Source organism: Larus michahellis, chromosome 22 (assembly GCF_964199755.1).
Source record: "Larus michahellis chromosome 22, bLarMic1.1, whole genome shotgun sequence".
In the NCBI taxonomy this organism is placed as follows: Eukaryota; Metazoa; Chordata; class Aves; order Charadriiformes; family Laridae; genus Larus; species Larus michahellis.
The window spans coordinates 5407025-5424478 of record NC_133917.1 but is presented as its reverse complement, the minus strand read 5'-3'; the positions used below and the strand labels follow the sequence as shown (position 1 = coordinate 5424478).

Here is a 17454-nt window from a genome sequence, read left to right as displayed (position 1 = left end):
AAAGGAGATCTCCTTCTTCCACTCCCTGCTCCTCTCTTGCTCGTCTGCTTTGCCGGTCCCGCTTCTCCCCCAGCCACCATGAGTCGACAGTGCTACACCTCCAGCTCCATCCTGGGAAGACGGGGCTTTTCCTCGGCGTCCGCCGTCTGCGGGCTGGGCAGGGGCAACAGCAGCTCAGCCTCCGTCTGCCAGCCGGTGGGACGGAGATGTGGCATCGGTGGCTTCAGCAGCCGGAGCGTCTGCGACCTGGGGAGAGGGCAAAGGATTTCCTTCGGCGGGAGCTGCCGCGGCGGGGTCTACGGTGGCGCCAGCGTCGGACGCTGCGGGGTGGCTTACGGCGGAGGCCGCTTTGGCATGGGCACAGTCGTGGGGTTTGGTAACTGCGGAAGCTACGGGGGCCTGGGCAGCTACAGAGGTCTTGGGGACGGCGTGGCCATCGGAGGCTACGGCGGCAGCATCGGCATCGGCCTCGGTGGAGGGAGATCTGAAGGGATTCGGGGCGTCAGCATCCACCCGGAGCTCCTCAAGCCCCTCTGTGTGGGGGTCGACCCCGAGGAGTGCCAAGTGCGGACCCACGAGAAGGAGCAGATCAAGAACCTCAACAACCAGTTTGCCTGCTTCATCGACAAGGTGAGACCCCGTTTCCCTCCACACGGGCCGCCCGCCCCATGGCTCTGGTGGATGGAGTGTCTCTAGAGAGACAACGCCGGTAGCTGCTTCTCCTGGTGCCCCGACATTGTAAATGTTTCTGATTGACCACAGTGGTCCTGACCTGGAGACTCTTTGGATTTAAGCCTTGCACCAAGGCAATCGCATTTTACCTTTCGATGGTCACCAATCTGCTAAATAGCCGAATCAGGAGCGGCTCCAGGGATACAGGACACCAAAACCTGGGAGAGAAGGGATGGAGACACAGAAATGTAAAAAGGCAAAATAGGAAGCTTTATTACAAATGTATAGTCTGACGTTGCTATCACACCTCTATAAACCCCAAGGGACGTCTGCATCTTTAGAACAGTTTGAGCACTTCGTCAAGGAGATGTAGAAGGACATTCTAGCTAAAATGAGATGTACAATTTTAACCTGGTGGGAGATGTCCCTGCCCAGGGCAGGGGGGTTGGAACAAGATAACATTTAGGGTCCCTTCCAACCCAAACCATTCTATGATCCTATGAACGTCTCTGTTCCTCCACTTCATGTATCAAATGGTTTGGTGATTTCCTAAACAGCTGTAATTTATCCTTGTTTTCTTAGCTAAGCCTAAGGGTTTTCATTACTGTTTAGAGATGTGTTATAGGAAATGATTTTTCAAACGGCAGAGAAACTTTTGCTCTCTCTGATCTTGATTTTCCTTGTGAGTTGTTCTGCAGCTGGAAAAACCAAACCCACGCAAAAGAAGCTGCTCGGCTTCCTCCCATTTGAAAAATGACTTATTCATGATCCATAAAGGTTCTCAAGTACTAGAGAGCTCTTTAATCTAGAAGCGAAAGGCATGATAACTTAATTAGATGCATTCAAATGAGATCCTGGATGGAGCTTTGAGTGCCGCGAAAGACTCATTATCGTAATCAGCCCATCGGGGAGGCAGTGGATCCTCCACCAGGCAGCTGTCGCGGGGGAAGAGGTGGTGCTGGGTTGAGCTGTGCTTTGGTCAAACCCATGATTGGCCTCGACACAGAGCAAACGCAGCCATGTTCAGCCTGTGAGACGAGTCCTGGCTGGGACCGGCTTTAGCTCACACAAGATGCTGTTCTCACTGAGAAATCAGCACTTAACCGCTCACATTTCTGATTTTGTTTTTATTTTTCCCTTTTGGAAGTGGAGGAACCCAAAGCGTGGGACAAGACGGGGGGGGTCGCATGACTCTTGCATCTCTTCCTTCCCCAGGTCCGGCTGCTGGAGCAGCAGAACAAGGTGCTGACCACCAAGTGGGAGCTGCTGCAGCAGTATGTCCTGCCAGCTTCCCGGAGAAACCTGGAGCCCGTTTTCGAGAACTTCATCTGCAACCTGAGGAAGCAGCTGGAGTGTGTGCTGGGGGAGCGGGAGAGGCTGGAGAACGAGGAGCGGTGCCTCAGGGACCTGGTTCAAGAATACAAGTGCAAGTAAGTCGTACGCGGGGAGAAGGTGCAGACCGGGGTGTTTGCTGGCCCGGCGTGGCTTTTCTGAGCACAAAGCCAACGCAATCGCACTGGATGGGCCCAAGACCTGGGGCACAGGGAGTGGAGCAGGGCAGGGCACACCGGTCCTGGGCTGGTTTCCCGTACTGGGGTCCCACGGCTGCACCTCAGATGCTGGCGACGGACTGGGAGAGCTCTTCAACCACAGTGTTTCCTTAGGGAGAGGGACAGGGAACCACTTTCCCTCTCCCTAACGCTCCCGCACACCGCCCCGGTTCGCCCTATCAAATCTCCCACATCATCTGTGCCTGTGGCTCCCCTCAAATCTCCTGTCCCCAGTGTCATCCGTTCCCACAAAACCCTCAGCCTATTTTTCTTCACCCCACGCTTTATCCACAGCGTCTCCCTTGGGGTTCATTCTCTCTTCCCAGAGGGAATTGGGTTTTTAATCTAAGCTGCAGATATTCCTTAATGGCTCCCCGTGAGCTCTGCTAAGCCACAAACCAGGACGCTTGGTGGCTGGTGGTATAAAGCACAGGGGCAAAGAGCAGTCCTTTCTCCAGAGATGTTAAGGTCAAGCGTCTCAGCCGCTCTTTCTTGCGGAGCCACCACCGGGAGGTCAGACTCATCTTGGGAAAGTTCTCCCGAGCCCCAATTACTTGGCCATTACACACCGGCTTTCATTCCCTTCGCACCTGGGAGTTTCAAAGGTTGCTCAACTCCTGACCTCCCTTGGGGCATTTTGGCCACAGTCTCCCCACAAACACTCAGAGCAAAGTCCTGGATGCTTCAGAAAAACATCACACAGAGCAGCAGGGCTAGAAGCAGCAATCCAAGCCCTCGGCTGAGCTACACAGTTTTGCATTTCTAGTGGTTTGGCCTGATTTACTGCCGTCTCACTCCAGCCACCGATACTGCTGGTGTGGACTATTTAAAACTGCTGAACAAAACCCGGTGGGGAGGAGAGAAAAAGCACCAAAGCAAAAATCACAAAGGAGGGACACAGTGAACAGGGGGAGGCTCTGGTTTTACTCACCCTCCCCATGTTCTGCACCGGCTGCTCGGGTGGTGGGGACGGGACCCCCCGGGGCTCCGCATCCCACCCCTCTCCTTTCCTCCTGCAGATATGAAGATGAGATCAACAAGCGCACGGCTGCAGAGAACGAGTTTGTGGTCCTCAAGAAGGTGAGTCGCACTAGGGACAACACCGACAAGACCAGCTGAGAGTGGGGGGTTTTGCCCAGGCAAAACCCAGGTATGGGGCCAGGGAGAGAAATGGGGGGGTCCTGGCACCACGACGCTGCCTGAGCCCTCATTGGGTAGCCCAAAAATAGACGTAATGCAATGAATTTGGGGAACGCCCATTAGGTTGTAAGCACACGCAACACAAGCCCAGATAATCTTGAGGGCTGGAAATGGTGTGGCTTCCTCCAAATCTAACAGAAAACATGGGCTTTGCCACAGTCCTCCTTTCTCCACCTCTTTTCACCCGGTGTCTCTCCAGGACGTGGACTGTCTCTACCTGACCAAGGAGGAGCTGGAGGTGAGGGTGGGCCTCCTGCGGCAGCAGCTGGAGTTCCTGAAGTGCATCTACGCGGAGGTAAGAGCCCCCGGCCCCCCGTCTGCTGCCCCGGGGACGACGCATCATCTGCTGCCCCCTGAGCTCTTACACCAAAACTAAACGCAGGGAAGGGTGTCTTTTCTGAAAATCCTGAAATTGCATCCCAAAAATCTGCATCTCTTCCATAACAACACAGTTACGCACACTTTGGGAAGGCAAAGGGCGTTCTTGGCTGTCTCCCATACTGCTGGCTGCAAAAACGAGGGACCTTTTGCATGAAAAAGCCCCTCAAATTCTCAGCCAAACCACCTCTGGGAACTGCTGAAACATCTCAGTCTTCAGAACCCAAATATTTTTAGTACTTCACTTTTTAAACTACATTAGTCAAAATATTTTGGCGAAAGTAATACTTTCAGCTAAAATGTAGCAAGTTCTCCACCAAACACACACCCTTCCTGCCCAAACGCCTCCCAGCAGCCTGTGGGCAATGGGGCCCAAAGCACTTGCCCCCGGGGGCACCACAGCCCCCAAAAGCGCTGACGCAGCCAGGAACACCGAGTTGCATCAAAGCGAGTTGCTCCGCTGGGATTCCCCACCCTTCCTTAGGGAATTTTATGCAGCAATCCCATACTGTGCCACCAAAACAGGTCCCAGCAGCCAGCTCTTGCTGGGAACTCTAGCTGGAGAACCCCACGCTCTAGTTGGGCGTTACTGGGAGAACCTCCCCCAACCCTGCACCTTCTCACCAGACCCCCCCTTTGCCAGGGGTTCCTCCGTGCCTGGCTTGGGCTGGTTGAGGGAAAGGGACTGACACGTGGTGGGCCTTGCAGGAGAGAGCTCAGCTGGACTGCCAGCTGTGTGACACCTCTGTCATCGTGCAAATGGACAACAGCCGGGACCTGGACATGGAGGGCATCATCAAAAGCGTTGAGTGCTGCTACGAGGAGATTGCCCAGAAGAGCAAGGCGGAAGTGGAGGCCTTTTACCAAACCAGGGTGAGTATTCACACCACCAGCACAGATGGCAATGAAACCCCTTGGCCAACAAAACTCTGAGGACCATTTCTGTCCTCCATGACGCAACTTAAACCCACCCCACAGCGCACATACACTGTAGTTTGCTAAAGAAAGTCATGCCAAAAAAACCGCCAACAACCCTTAAAACTGTGTTTTAAGACTTTTCTGTAAAACCAGTGCACAGAGTTCCTTCAGAGAGGTCTCCTCTGTGCACAGCCATCAGGAACACCATCCCCTGCCCAAAGGACAAATGCTCGGGACCTACCTGGGACTGTCACCCTGTCTGGGCTGAGGTCACGTCTGGGTGCTTCCCCGGGAGCACCGACATTGGTGCGGCTCTGGAGAGTCGCCACCTTCCCTGGAAGGGGCGATTCGGGCACATTAACGTCACCCTCTTCTCATGCAATAGTTGGAGGAGCTCCACAGCAGCAGGGGCAAGTTCTGCGATGACCTGCGAAACAACCAGAGCGAGATAGCCGAGCTCAACCGGATGATCCAGAAGCTGCAGTGCGAGTCGGATAACGTAAAGAAACAGGTAGGATGAAGGGCTGAAGGCTGCATGGGCAGCGGGGCACGCGAAGGGCTTCGTCCTCACCAGCTCTCACCCTGTTGAGATGCAAAGAATGCCCCAACCCCAGCTTAAGCCTGTGTTTGTGGCTTCTCCTCTGCTGTCAATACACAAAGAATCAGATTTATGTCTCACTTGGCAAATAAGCAGGAGCCAGTTGGTTTGGCTACAACAGAAAGCGTTTGCTGTATCATTCTACTGGGGTGCAGCCAACAGGTCCCCTCCCCTTCACCCCAGAGAGCTTGGCCATCGCACGTGTCCGGCCTAAACCCAGGCTCTCTGGCAGTTCCTAGCTGAAAACCAAGGGGGTACGTGAGCAACCCTGTGGAGATACCTCTTAACATCACCACTGGCCACCTGTTCGCCCGTTCCTGTCCACAGATCGCAGCCCTGCAGACGGCCATCTGCGACGCTGAGCAGCGGGGCGACTGTGCCCTCAAAGATGCCCGCCAGAAGCTGATCGACCTGCAGACTGCACTGCAGCAAGCCAAGGACAAGATGGCATGCTTGCTGAGGGACTACCAGGAGCTGCTGAACGTCAAGCTGGCCCTGGACATTGAGATTGCCACTTACAGGACACTGCTGGAAGGAGAAGAGAGCAGGTAGGAGCATCCCTTGTCACGATAGCTGGCAAAACCCAACAGGGGGAGAGAGAGGCAGGGGGAGATGCTGGGTGGAGGCAGCTCCCCGTGGGTGCAGAGGGGAGCATCGCCCCTTTTCTCCCCGTGGGTGCAGAGGGGAGCATTGCCCCCGTTTCCTCCTCATCCTCGCAGGGCAGCGGGATCACACCGCACTGCGCGTGCTACAGTCAGCTCTCCTGCCTGGGGTACAAGGAGAGGACGGGATATTAAGATGCCTGTGGGATTTGGGGGTCCAACCCTGCAGCGCTTCAGTGGGCAACTGGGACCAGCACCCGACGCCTGGGTGCACAGAAAAGCTGAAATGCCTGCAGTGTTTCTCGGGAGGCGATGGCTGGCAGCACCTCTATTCGCTTGTGTATTTGAAGGAATATTTCCCTAAATACATTCCTGAGACATTTCTTTTCTTAACAGGATATGCACCGGCAACCCTGTGAGCGTAGGTAAGCTAATGAAGCATCCCCTTAATTTCCTTAAAGGTCTTTTAAGCTTATAAGTTTCCTTATAAGATGGGCTTTAGCTGCTCCGGGAGTGACTGAGCCTGTTTTTCTCCCACAGCCGTGGTCAGCGGTGGTGGCACCGTCGGGGAGTGCCGATCCCTGTCTGGAATGGGAGGCAAATGCACCGTCAAGACCGGAGGGGCCGGTGGGGGGTTAGGGGTGGTCTCTTCCTTCGGCGTCAGCGGCACTGGCTTTAGCACCCGGAGCATGGATTGTCTCCCCAGGGTGGGGGGCGGATTTGGGGCCAGGAGCGCCGTCAGCTGCATGGGGCGAGAAGTCATCCCCGGGGCTGAGGGGGTCCAGTGCGCCCCTGGGGTGGCCAACCTGGGCAACGTGGTGTGCGCCGGCATGGAGCAGTGCAGCCCAGGAGCCGTCATCATCCCCGGGGCTGGGGTCTGCAGCGCGGGGAGCCGGTACAGCACAGCTGTGCGGGTGGTCAGAACAACCCGGTAGAGACCGGAGGGCAACGACACATCGTATTTTAAAATAATCAGCATTTCTGCAATAAAACAGTATTCCCCTTCCTTCCAACAGCTATAGGGATCACACAACCATGCACTGCCCGTGCCCACACGATTAGGCAAGTCGCTCTGCCCAAAACCCTTTGCATGATCAAAACCCACCTTCTCTTGCACGTCCTTTTTGGGGTCCCTTCTTGGACCCCACGGTCTCAGCCAAGCGACAGTTTCATTTCATAGAGTCCGTACCTGCCTTCACACGTCATCTCAGCTCTTAAATCAATCTTCTCTCCTTGACCCCTTTTCAGCAGGGATTTTCTTTCCCTAACGCAGCTCTTGCAAAAGGATGAAAAATTTGGTCATCCCAACTTCAGAGAGAGAAGCCACGTTTTAATTGTGGCTGCAGCTATTATTTAACTTCTTTAATGACACCAGAAAATCCAATTTTTCCTGTTTACGAGAGGGTTGGTAATGCTTATGTAAATTGGTCCAAGTTGCTACACCAGGTTTGGTAGAGCAGATTCTAATTACACACCAACGAGCACCTTATATTTCTGTAGTTAAATGCATGCGTTGTTTTTCCTGTGTGTGTACTAGATAGACGGATTTAATGCTTTTAATGTGTAAGTGAACAGAGTTGATTATCCTTCGCTTACTCCAAACTTTCAGCTGTACCTTCAATAAACTACATGCATAATTCATGCTTTGCTTCACGGGTTTCATTTCCCTCCCTGACATTACAAAAGCAGAGATATTTTCTCAAACATGAAGCTCCGAATGGGTGGGGTGGGGAGTTTGCAAGAAGTAGAGTTTTATCAAAGTTTTTTTGAGACTTTGTCTCCCTGCTGTGCTTTTGCATACCTTTATTCCATCCAGAGATTAGCGTGGCCACAAGGAAGTCTGGAAACGCGGTGCAAAGCAGGATATTTAGCCCCTCGTGGGACGCGTAACTCACTCGGGATCTCTCACACTGTCTGGGATCTCTGGAGGCAGAACAAAAAAAGATTTGTTTAAAGAAATCAGTGAGAACCAGCTCAGGTAAAGAAAAAAAAAAAAAATCCCACACCCCACCCCTGAAACCCTTCCGCAAGAGTCGGGTAATTTTAAAAGGCGGCAAGAGAAAAGTGTAGTTTCCCAAAATCAGGGCTTTTCTGCCTCGAAAGTCCCACTTGCCTCAAAACACGGGGAGACCATGAAGAGCAGCAGATGTGCCCGGGGATCCGTCCCCCAACAAAACCCTCTCCCACCAGTTTAGGGGACTGGGATTCAGGTGAGACCGGGTCGCCCCCTCCCTTTCCTCCATGAGGGTCCCCACTTTCCAAGGGACGGTGACGCACCGCAAGGTCTCTCTGGCACGGCTGGGAAGGGCTGGCTGCGATGGGGCAGCTGGATGCTGGGAAAACCAGCCGCCCATCCCCGTCTTCTCCCACGGCTCCCCTGGGTGCAGCCGAAAGCCCCCAAGACAACTTGGCTTTGAACTGCCCTTCGGAGAAACCCGTCTCTCCTCACCCAGGCTGGAAGCAGCCCGGGGTGTGGGCAGGTCTATCCACCCCGTGAAAGCCACACCGAGGACCGCGTGTTGTAATTTATTCCCCGACGTCCCACTCGGCTTCCTAGACTTCGCTGCTGACTCACAGCTTGTCTGCCCCAACCTCTCCACGGCTGCAGGATGAGCTCAACCACCCTGCTGGGCTCGGTCGGGCCACGCCGGCATGATGGGGAGACCACAGAGCCCCTTCCAGTATCTGAAGAGGCCACCTAGAAAGCCAGAGAGGGGCTTTTTACAAGGGCATGCAGTGACAGGATGAGGGGTAACGGCTTCAAACAGGAAGAGGAGAGATTTAGGTGAGATCTCAGGAAGAAATTCTTCACTGAGGGGTGTAAGCCCCTGGCCCAGGTTGCCCAGAGCAGCTGTGGCTGCCCCGTCCCTGGAGGGGTTCAAGGCCAGGTTGGACGGGGCTTGGAGCAACCTGGGCTGGTGGGAGGTGTCCCTACCCAGGGCAGGGGGGTGGAACGAGATGGTCTTTAAGGTCCCTTCCAACCCAAACCATTCTATGATCCTATGGTGACGAACCCACCACTGGTTCCCACTGGTCGAGCATCTGCCTCTGCTCCTCTCCCAGCAGAGAGCATGGTGGGCTCAGGTTCCCCACATCTGCAGCGCTTTCCTGATGGAAAGCAAGATGGTTTAGTGCAGATCACTAAATATTTGTTAATAAATGATGTGCCTTAGACGCACTACCTGGGCTTGGGGGTGGTGGTGAAAGCCAAATGGATCAGCCCTTGCTGAGAAGGCAAAACCCACCCACCCCAAGAGGATGTTTTTTGAAATGGTTATCTTCATCTTTTCTGTCTCAATGCATAGGACTCGGACTTCATCTCATTTGTATGTAAATATCCAGCAGAAACACCCAAACAAGAAGCTTCCAGTGCCCCAACAGCTCATAATTTATGTTGATCACCTCCCTGCAAAACAATACCTGCGCACCAAAACCCAGCCGGCTCCCCAGGGTACCAAAGCAGCCCAGCAGCTCTTGCATTTCTGGAAGAATACCTTTAATCATCCCTGCCCTTCTCAACCCCCGAGTATTGCAAAACCCATGTTTTCTGCTGCCTGCTTGAAGACGTTCGTGCAGATCAGACTATTTCGGAGAGAAAAAAGGCCAGGAGTACGTTTTTGGGGGCAGTCTGCAGGCCAAACCCTGCTTGGTGTCACTTTGGACATGCCCCTTGGTAGACGGACAGAGTCTAGTAGGGTTGATCCAAACTGACAGATGCAAAATACCACATCTGCCGCTGGGTGCGGAGCCCACAGACCTCAGCTCCTCCACACATCAGACCAGCCCGGTGAAGAAACGGTGCATCTTTCACCCAGCCTTTGCATCGCTCACATACCTTGTGGACAGTGGGCTGAAGGAAGAAGAGTGTGGGAGCCAAAATGACAATTCCCTCTTTCTTGTTGGCAGCCCCACCTTTAAGCCCATTACATTCATTCAGCTCTAATATCTGATCCGAACCCGTTTGTCAGCTTCAGGACAATCTGCCTTTTCTGGGGTCAAGAAAGCATGAAGACAATCTCATTTTCCCATCGCACCCAGGCTTTGAATTTCATGCAAATAATCAAGGCAATAGACGTTCATGAATTTCAAGTGATGTCCCAGGCAGATTCAGACCAACATTTTTCCAAAGAGAAGCGAGCCGACCCGCACCAACCAGGAATTTCGCACTGCAATGGGAAATTCTGTTTGAGTGACCCAACTCTCCCGGCCTGAGCCTGCCTGGCAGCATTTCCCCAAGGGTAATCAGATATTTGGTCGTCTGTGTTCCGTAGAACACAAAACACCTGCTTAATTTTTCTTCCAGCGATGCCAGTGGAATTTTAGCTCGTCCCTAATGGTTTTTCAGCACTGAGGCACATCAATGTATTTTGCAGGGCATGTAGAGTCCTGTCCTGCAAACACGTTTAAGCTCCAGTCACGCGCACAGCACGGGCAGTGCCACCGGGACAGCAACATACTGAAAACGAACTGAGCTCCTCAACACAAAGGATAAAATACCCGAAACATTGCCGTTCCACAAAGCCCGAGATGCCAGAAAATGTCACCACACCCTATCGACTCTGCTCTTTTCCCCAAGGACTCCAGGAATTAAAATAAGGAGAAATTGTGGGAGCATTTCTCATGCTGGTTAAATCTTTGCTTTCGGCAACATTTTGAACAGAAAGACTCAAAGGTCTTTACAAGAAATCAGAGCGAGTAACTCGAGACTGATTAAGTCTTAATGTTAACACGCAAATACTACCGTTCCACAAAGCCGGGCAAAGTGTTTTTCAGAAAAATCTGCCTCTTTCATTGAAATGTTTTTTAGATCGAGATGAAAATGCAGCGATCCCATTGCCAGTTGGCTGGAGACATCGCAACGACATCCCGCCTCTGGGTGGGATGGGGTTGTCTTCTGGAGATGCCAATAGAAAGGAAGCCGAGGAAACCTGCCCCAGACTAAATACCCAATACTAAATGGCCAAAGTTTGAGGTGACATTCAAATATAGCGTCTCACAGGAAAATCATGGATCAGGGCCTCTTTGAGCTAGTCAGCTCAAAAAGACGGTCTCTGCTGTGAACGGGCAGACTGGATAAATTAGACCCCTGAAAGGGATGTCAGGCCTCATGAGCATCCCACCCACACTCCGCCTCCAGATGAAGATGCCCCATGAAGTGTTTTTGTTCAGATTTAGCCATTTTATTCTCACTGCCTTTCGCTCAAGTTAATTCAGAGGGCTCTCCACGAAGTTCTACGCTGACCTACTGCACCTTATAAGTAGCACAGGGGTATCAGGTAGCTATTTCTCCTTTTTCGCCCTTTTAAACTTCTTTTCTTTTGCTTCGCAGCTAGGAAATAAAATAATATATCTCTGCAGGCGTACGGAGGCTTTGCAGCTCTCCCTGCCAAAAATCAGGGAGTTAGATAACTCTTCCAACTGAGCAGATTCGCACCAGCGGGTGTGTTTGAGAGCAATCAGTGTTTAACACGTTTCAATAAGACAGCTGGCTGCCTGGCACGTCAAAACCATGAAGGCACTAAATTGATCGCTGGACTTCCATGCAACCAAGCCCAGATCCCCAGAGGGATAAAAAGGGCATCCTGCACCCCCTTCCAGAGAGCTGCACTCCCCGTTTGCCGCTTCTCGCCAGTGCCTGGCCGTTTTCTCCTGCTGCAATGAACCGTCAAACTTACAGCATGAGAGCGGGAGGCGGAGGCAGGTCTTACAGCACTGCCTCGGCTGTTCTTCCAAGCAGCAACAGGGCTGGCTTTAGCTCGATGTCTGTGGCACGATCTGGAGGAGGTGGAGGTGGCTTTGGAAGGCTCACAGGAGGAGGTGGTGGTGGTTTTGGCGGCGGTTTTGGCAGCAGGAGCCTCTACAACCTTGGTGGTAGCAAGAGGATATCCATCGGTGTTGGAAGCAGCTTCCGAGCTGCTTTTGGGAGTGGAGCTGGGGGTGGCTCTGGCCTGGGAGGTGGCGGTGGTGGTGGTGGCTGTGGACTTGGTGGTGGCGGAGCTGGTGGTGGTCTTGGACTTGGTCTCGGTGGTGGAGGTGGTGGGTATGGCTTTGGTGGAGGTGCTGGTGGGCTTGGCTTTGGTGGTGGACAGGGAGGTGGTGGAGGCTTTGGCTTTGGCGGAACAGGGGGGCTGGGAGGATTCAGTGGAGGGCTGGGTAGTGTCAGGAGCCCAGGAGGATTTGTTGGTGGCCCACCCGGAGTTGGTACTATCCAAGAAGTGACTGTCAACCAGAGCCTCCTGGCACCACTGAACCTGGAGATAGATCCAAACATCCATCAGGTGCGAAAAGATGAGAAGGAGCAGATCAAGACCCTCAACAACAAGTTCGCTTCTTTCATTGACAAGGTGAGACCTCGCCACGTGCTGTGGAATCGTGACAGAGAGGGAGGCAAGATCGTCTTGCAGCTACAAAAATATGACTTCATAGATCTATAGTCTATTGCATATTTCCTATCTGCGTGTCTTCATTAAAATAATCAAAAAAAGAAAATTCTTCTAAACAGTTACAAGGCAGAAAACTAGACTGGAAACTAGTAGTAAGAGGATTAGAGCCAGGTTTTGTGCCTGAAAAATACGAAATAGTAGCTCAAATGGAGTAGGCTAGTTTCAGGTCCAGACCTCACTGCTTAACCCAGCTCTCTGTGGGGAATCACAGCAGACGCATTAGTCCTTATTGCTTTCTCGCCTGCAAGCTAAAGTCCTTTGTATATTGACTCAACTTAAGTCCTTCCCTGGCTTCTACTTGGGTAAATACGTAGTATATATGAGCAAAAGGAAAGGCAATTAAGTACTCGTCTTTTAACCTGTAGTACTCAGATCTTAGCTTTAATGAAGGAAGATAAATATCTCTTACAAAGAAAGAAAAACCAAAGGATGTTAAAGAAAGCAAGTAATGAAAGAGCTGAACTCACATTTTCTAATGATTGCTCATTGGCTTGCTAAATTAAATTGTCTCTGACGAGAACCGTCCACTGAGGGCAGAACTGCCTAGCTACTGGATGGGCTAACGTGGCCCTAGATAATCTGGAGGATATTCACAGCTAGATTTAATGCTCTTGGTTTGGGATTTCCTTGGTTTGTGCTACACATCAGTCCCAGTTACTGACGCCTGGCCACCAGCATGCTCACAGGTATCTTCTGCTAAGCCTCTTCTGCTCCCCAATGCGCAGGTTCGCTTCCTGGAGCAGCAGAACAAGGTGCTTGAGACCAAATGGACCCTCCTACAGGACCAGGGTCAAAAAAACAACTCGGGCAAAAGCAACCTGGACCCACTCTTTGAGGCTTACATCAACAACCTGAAACGGCAGCTGGCCAACCTGCTCAACGAGAGAGGACGCATGGACGGGGAGCTGAAGAACATGCAAGACCTCGTTGAGGATTTCAAGAACAAGTGAGTGCCTGTTAGCGGCACATCCAGGCACCCTGGGGTGAAACGGGATGCAAGTGGTTCAGCTTAGCATTAGGCAGTAGGATGAATCTCACCTAAACTTAGCTTTCTGCAAGTCAAACATCTAGCCTGACACAGCCACCAAACTTTCTACAGGAAAGGGAAAAAAAGTATCTCCAGTTTGTGCTCTAGCCCGTAACACAGTACCTAACTAATCCCCCTCTAATATCCCACTCCTGGGAGGCACCTCTCCCTGCAGAACCCGTCTTCCTCAACAGCAGCAGAAAGGCGATCCATCAACATTTTTCCAATCGGAAAATGCAGATTCAGCCAGGACGCAACAACTTGTGACGACGCTTGCAAAAGAAAATCATCTAAACCAGCTTTACCTTCCTTGTTCCATCTGCATTATGTCAAAATGTCATTTCAACCTCTTGAGAAACTGGATTTGCACAAATTTGAGCTGGGCAGTCTCCAGGAGGTTGATTTGGAAACGCCATACCCAGCCCAGATAACCTCGCACTCCTACCTGTACTTACCGAGGTATGATCCAGCACGTCTTCCCCTTTATCCTCACAGGTACGAGGAGGAAATCAACCGACGCACAGCAGCGGAGAATGAATTTGTGGTGCTGAAGAAGGTGGGTGAGACAGGAGGTACTACAGATGCGGAGCTAACCCTAACCGTTGCGCAGGCTGGGAACGTCCTAACGGATGGGAGATGTCATGGACCTGCATCCTCATCCCATCCTCTAAAAGCTGCCATTTAGGTTGTGGTTTTGGGGGAAAGGAACAGAGGGGTTTGGAGGATGGAAGTAAATTCTTGTCCCACAACATACACACGTGCTGCGCAAAACAGACCGTGTAGAAACAAAGATGGTCATTAGTGCCAGGGAGCCCAGGTACCAAGGCCACGTGGCCTGTACCCACCTCCTTATCTACTAACGACGTTACACACAGCACCTCTTTTGGCCAAGAGGTGTCCTCTTGGTGCTCTTCCAGGGGAACGTGCTAAGCAGCTCCTCCTGTCAGGCAGCACCACTGCAGCAGCCACATCTCCAGGCTTGGCCAGCTCTTGGCCGAGCTAAAGAAGAGGTACCGGGGGCTGCAGATGTCCCCATGGTTGCTCTTTTCCAGGATGTGGATGCCGCTTACATGAACAAGGTGGAGCTGGAGGCCAAGGTGGATGCCCTGACTGATGAACTCAGTTTCCTCCGAGCCCTCTACGATGCGGTACAGACACCCTCCTCCCCTGATTTCTTCCCTGATTTCCATCTTGTTGTCACCCCCTGGATGGTGACCGCCACCGTTCATGGCATTTGAAAAGGTAAGTGCAGCTGGTCGGGATCCTCTGTGCTTCCTCGCAGGAGCTGGCTCAGCTCAGCGCACAGGTGTCTGACACCGCTGTCATTCTGTCCATGGACAACAACCGGGACCTGGACCTCAGCAGCATCATAGCTGAGGTGAAAGCTCAATACGAAGACATTGCGAACAGGAGCCGGGCCGAGGCGGAGGCTTGGTACCAAACCAAGGTGAACAGACCCAGAGATGCATTTCTGGGGAAAATTACTGCCGTCCCTATGTAAGGCTGTTTGAGCCACGTCTCGTCCACCTGGACATCTCGGATGGTTTACTCTTCCTTCTGAACCCCAGTTCGAGGAGCTGCAGGCCACAGCTGGGAAGCACGGGGACGACCTGCGCAACACGAAGGGGGAAATCTCTGAGCTCAACCGGCTGATCCAGAGGATCCGGTCAGAGATAGAGAACACGAGGAATCAGGTAGGAATGGCAAGAGGAGCCTGTGGAGCCCTGTTCTGTGGTCCCTTAGCACTGCAACTTTGCTGTCTGCCACTGCTTTGCTGATCTGGGACTTCAGCAGCCACAGAGTATGATGTACCTCATTAAATGTACTGAATTCCCTCCTGAAAACACTGTAACACGTATTAAATCATTCTTGCCAGGCTGGCATTTCAACTCCAGCAATGTTAGCTATGTTGTCATGACCTCAGTTGTAACTTTTTTCATGAACACCCCAACCAGAATGGTTTTCTTCCTTGGGTGGCTCTTACCCAAAAAGAAAAGCGGCGTTTAGGAGTCCCAATCCCTCCTCCCGCAGTGTGCCACCCTGCAGACGGCCATTGGAGACGCCGAGGAGCGTGGAGAGCTAGCCCTCAAAGATGCCAAGGCAAAGATGATTGACCTGGAAGATGCTCTGCAGAAAGCCAAAGGTGACATGGCCCGGCAGCTGCGCGAGTACCAGGAGCTGATGAACGTCAAGCTGGCCCTGGACATCGAGATCGCGACCTACAGGAAGCTGCTGGAGGGCGAAGAGAGCAGGTGGGGGCAAAATCCCTGCAGGAATAATAGTGACTATCGCTTTGCCCCTGCCAGTAGTTGGCCCCCCTGCCTGTCTTCTTCCTTTTGCTCTAACCTCCCCTTTATCTGCCCTCCAACAGGCTGAGCGGAGAGGGACTCAACCCCATCAGCTACTGTAAGTACAACAGTGCTTGTCTTGCTTTGGGCCTACTGGGAGCAGAGGCCGTGAGCAACCTTGGGAAAAGGGAGGTTTTGCCCAATATAAGATGTTCAGAGCCCTCCACCAGCACTAGTGGCTTGCATAGGATACAGAAGTTGAGTGCAAGTCCTGTGGGTGAAGGTCCTGATGATGGTGCTTTCTGGAACTGGGTGGCTGTGAAGCAGATGGCCAACCCTCTGGTTGCTTTTTCTTTCAGCTGTCATCAGCTCCAGCTCTGGCGTGGCTGGTGGAGCTGGGTTAGGAGGAGGATTTGGTGGACTGAGCCTAAGTGGAGGCGGCGGTGGAAGCGGTTTCAGTCTTGGAGGAGGCGGTGGAAGCGGTTTCGGTCTTGGAGGAGGCGGCGGAAGCGGTTTCGGTCTTGGAGGAGGCGGCGGAGGTAGTTTCATTCTTGGAGGAGGCGGTGGTGGTGGAGGCTACAGCTTTGGAAGCGGAGGACTTGGACTCGGGGGTGGTGGTGGTCTCGGAGGTGGATTTGGAGGCAGCAGTGGTCTCAGCATCGCAAGCAGTCTTGGCTACGGAGCAGGTGGCGGCAGTGGTCTGAGCACCAGCGGAGGGAATTTCAGCTCCGGAAGTGCAAAAGGTACCAACCCAGGTGTGAAAATCGTCTCCAAAACCTCCTCCAGCAAAAAGAGCATAAAAAGCCAAAGCCTGAAGAACGCTACGCAGCCCGAGTAAAACCACCACTAGACCCTCCCCAAAACCATTGCTCCTGCCTTGCTCCTGTATCGCTCCCACACCGCCATCCCCTCCACCCACCTCTGTCTGGCTCCTCGCACTGTAGCTCCTAAACCGTTGGATCACCGTTCAAGAAAAAGCAGCAGAGCACGCGTTAACCAGATCTCTCAAAGTACCTGAAACAGGATTAAAAAGAAAACACAGGCCTAACTGATTTTCTGAATGGGGAATATTTTCGTTTGTTTGTTTGCTTTCAATGAGGCCGAGCAGCTCGTTTGTAACCGTGGCCGGCTGACAGCCGTCAGCTGACACAGACCAATTAGCGGGGAGGATGCAATAACTTGGGGTTTTAGCTCAGCTCTGGCCCGCAAGAGCCCAGGGATGGGCTGGGAACTTGGCGGCCGTTCAGCCCACTTTGTCGTCACTGCGGGGACGAACCAAACTCACCCCTTCAAGTTAAGAAACTCACCTTTAGCAGAGATGTGGGTTATTTTTCTGCCGTGTAGAAATACCCCGGGAGGTTGCTGAAAAGATGCCAGGCGGTGGTTTGCAGGCACGGGGCCCCTCGTAAAATATCCCTTATTATGGGAGGATGGAGCCCGTTAGGAGTCACTCGAGTGCGATGGAAAATCCCTCTTTTCCCCATTCAGACCCTCAAAAAACATGTTTCTTCCAGACGTGCTGAGCATCGCAGCTGGGTGAAGTCAGGACACGAGCCCGGCCAGTGGTTGAGAGTAATGTTAGGAAAGCAATCTGAGATCCCTCCATCTGAAAAGTACCACCCACGGGGACGCGGAGGCAACTTGCAACGAGCTTATCTGAAAGGAAACCCAACCTGCTCTCCCATCCCTGTCCTCTCTCTTCTTAAATGAAAGTTTGCCCATAGCAGCACCTCACGCGCAATCTCGCGGGTGTATTTTGTCAGAGGAGCCGTCAGTGA

General features: G+C 52.6%; 2 protein-coding genes and 1 long non-coding RNA gene across 3 annotated transcripts; 2 read left to right on the top strand and 1 right to left on the bottom strand.

The window, feature by feature from the left end:
• Positions 1 to 7558, top strand: LOC141733958 (keratin, type II cytoskeletal 4-like). The gene is made up of 9 exons (XM_074565062.1): positions 1 to 630; positions 1888 to 2102; positions 3242 to 3302; positions 3622 to 3717; positions 4509 to 4673; positions 5104 to 5229; positions 5644 to 5864; positions 6315 to 6343; positions 6459 to 7558. Exons 1-9 carry the CDS (start codon positions 79 to 81, stop codon positions 6851 to 6853), a joined length of 1860 nt encoding a protein of 619 aa, XP_074421163.1. The 5' UTR covers positions 1 to 78; the 3' UTR covers positions 6854 to 7558.
• LOC141733965 (uncharacterized) lies at positions 707 to 8281 on the bottom strand. The gene is made up of 3 exons (XR_012584420.1): positions 7720 to 8281; positions 4960 to 5145; positions 707 to 890 (listed from the first exon to the last, which is right to left on the bottom strand). It is a non-coding gene; the product is annotated as an uncharacterized LOC141733965 (long non-coding RNA).
• A 3282-nt stretch (positions 8282 to 11563) lies between these two features.
• On the top strand, positions 11564 to 16514 carry LOC141733963 (keratin, type II cytoskeletal 75-like). Its single transcript, XM_074565068.1, has 9 exons — positions 11564 to 12262; positions 13087 to 13307; positions 13884 to 13944; positions 14441 to 14536; positions 14671 to 14835; positions 14957 to 15082; positions 15420 to 15640; positions 15760 to 15794; positions 16036 to 16514. The coding sequence occupies exons 1-9, from the start codon at positions 11576 to 11578 to the stop codon at positions 16512 to 16514; spliced, it is 2091 nt and encodes a 696-aa protein (XP_074421169.1). The 5' UTR covers positions 11564 to 11575.
• The last annotated feature ends 940 nt before the right edge of the window (positions 16515 to 17454 follow it).

Coding starts and splice junctions, on each gene's coding strand:
- LOC141733958 (XM_074565062.1), top strand. CDS start 79: ATGAGTCGACAGTGCTACACCTCCAGCTCCATCCTGGGAAGACGGGGC. Junction 5,230..5,643: donor CGGATAACGTAAAGAAACAG/GTAGGATGAAGG, acceptor TCCTGTCCACAG/ATCGCAGCCCTGCAGACGGC. Junction 5,865..6,314: donor CTGGAAGGAGAAGAGAGCAG/GTAGGAGCATCC, acceptor TTTTCTTAACAG/GATATGCACCGGCAACCCTG.
- LOC141733963 (XM_074565068.1), top strand. CDS start 11,576: ATGAACCGTCAAACTTACAGCATGAGAGCGGGAGGCGGAGGCAGGTCT. Junction 14,836..14,956: donor AGGCTTGGTACCAAACCAAG/GTGAACAGACCC, acceptor TCTGAACCCCAG/TTCGAGGAGCTGCAGGCCAC. Junction 15,795..16,035: donor ACTCAACCCCATCAGCTACT/GTAAGTACAACA, acceptor TTTTTCTTTCAG/CTGTCATCAGCTCCAGCTCT.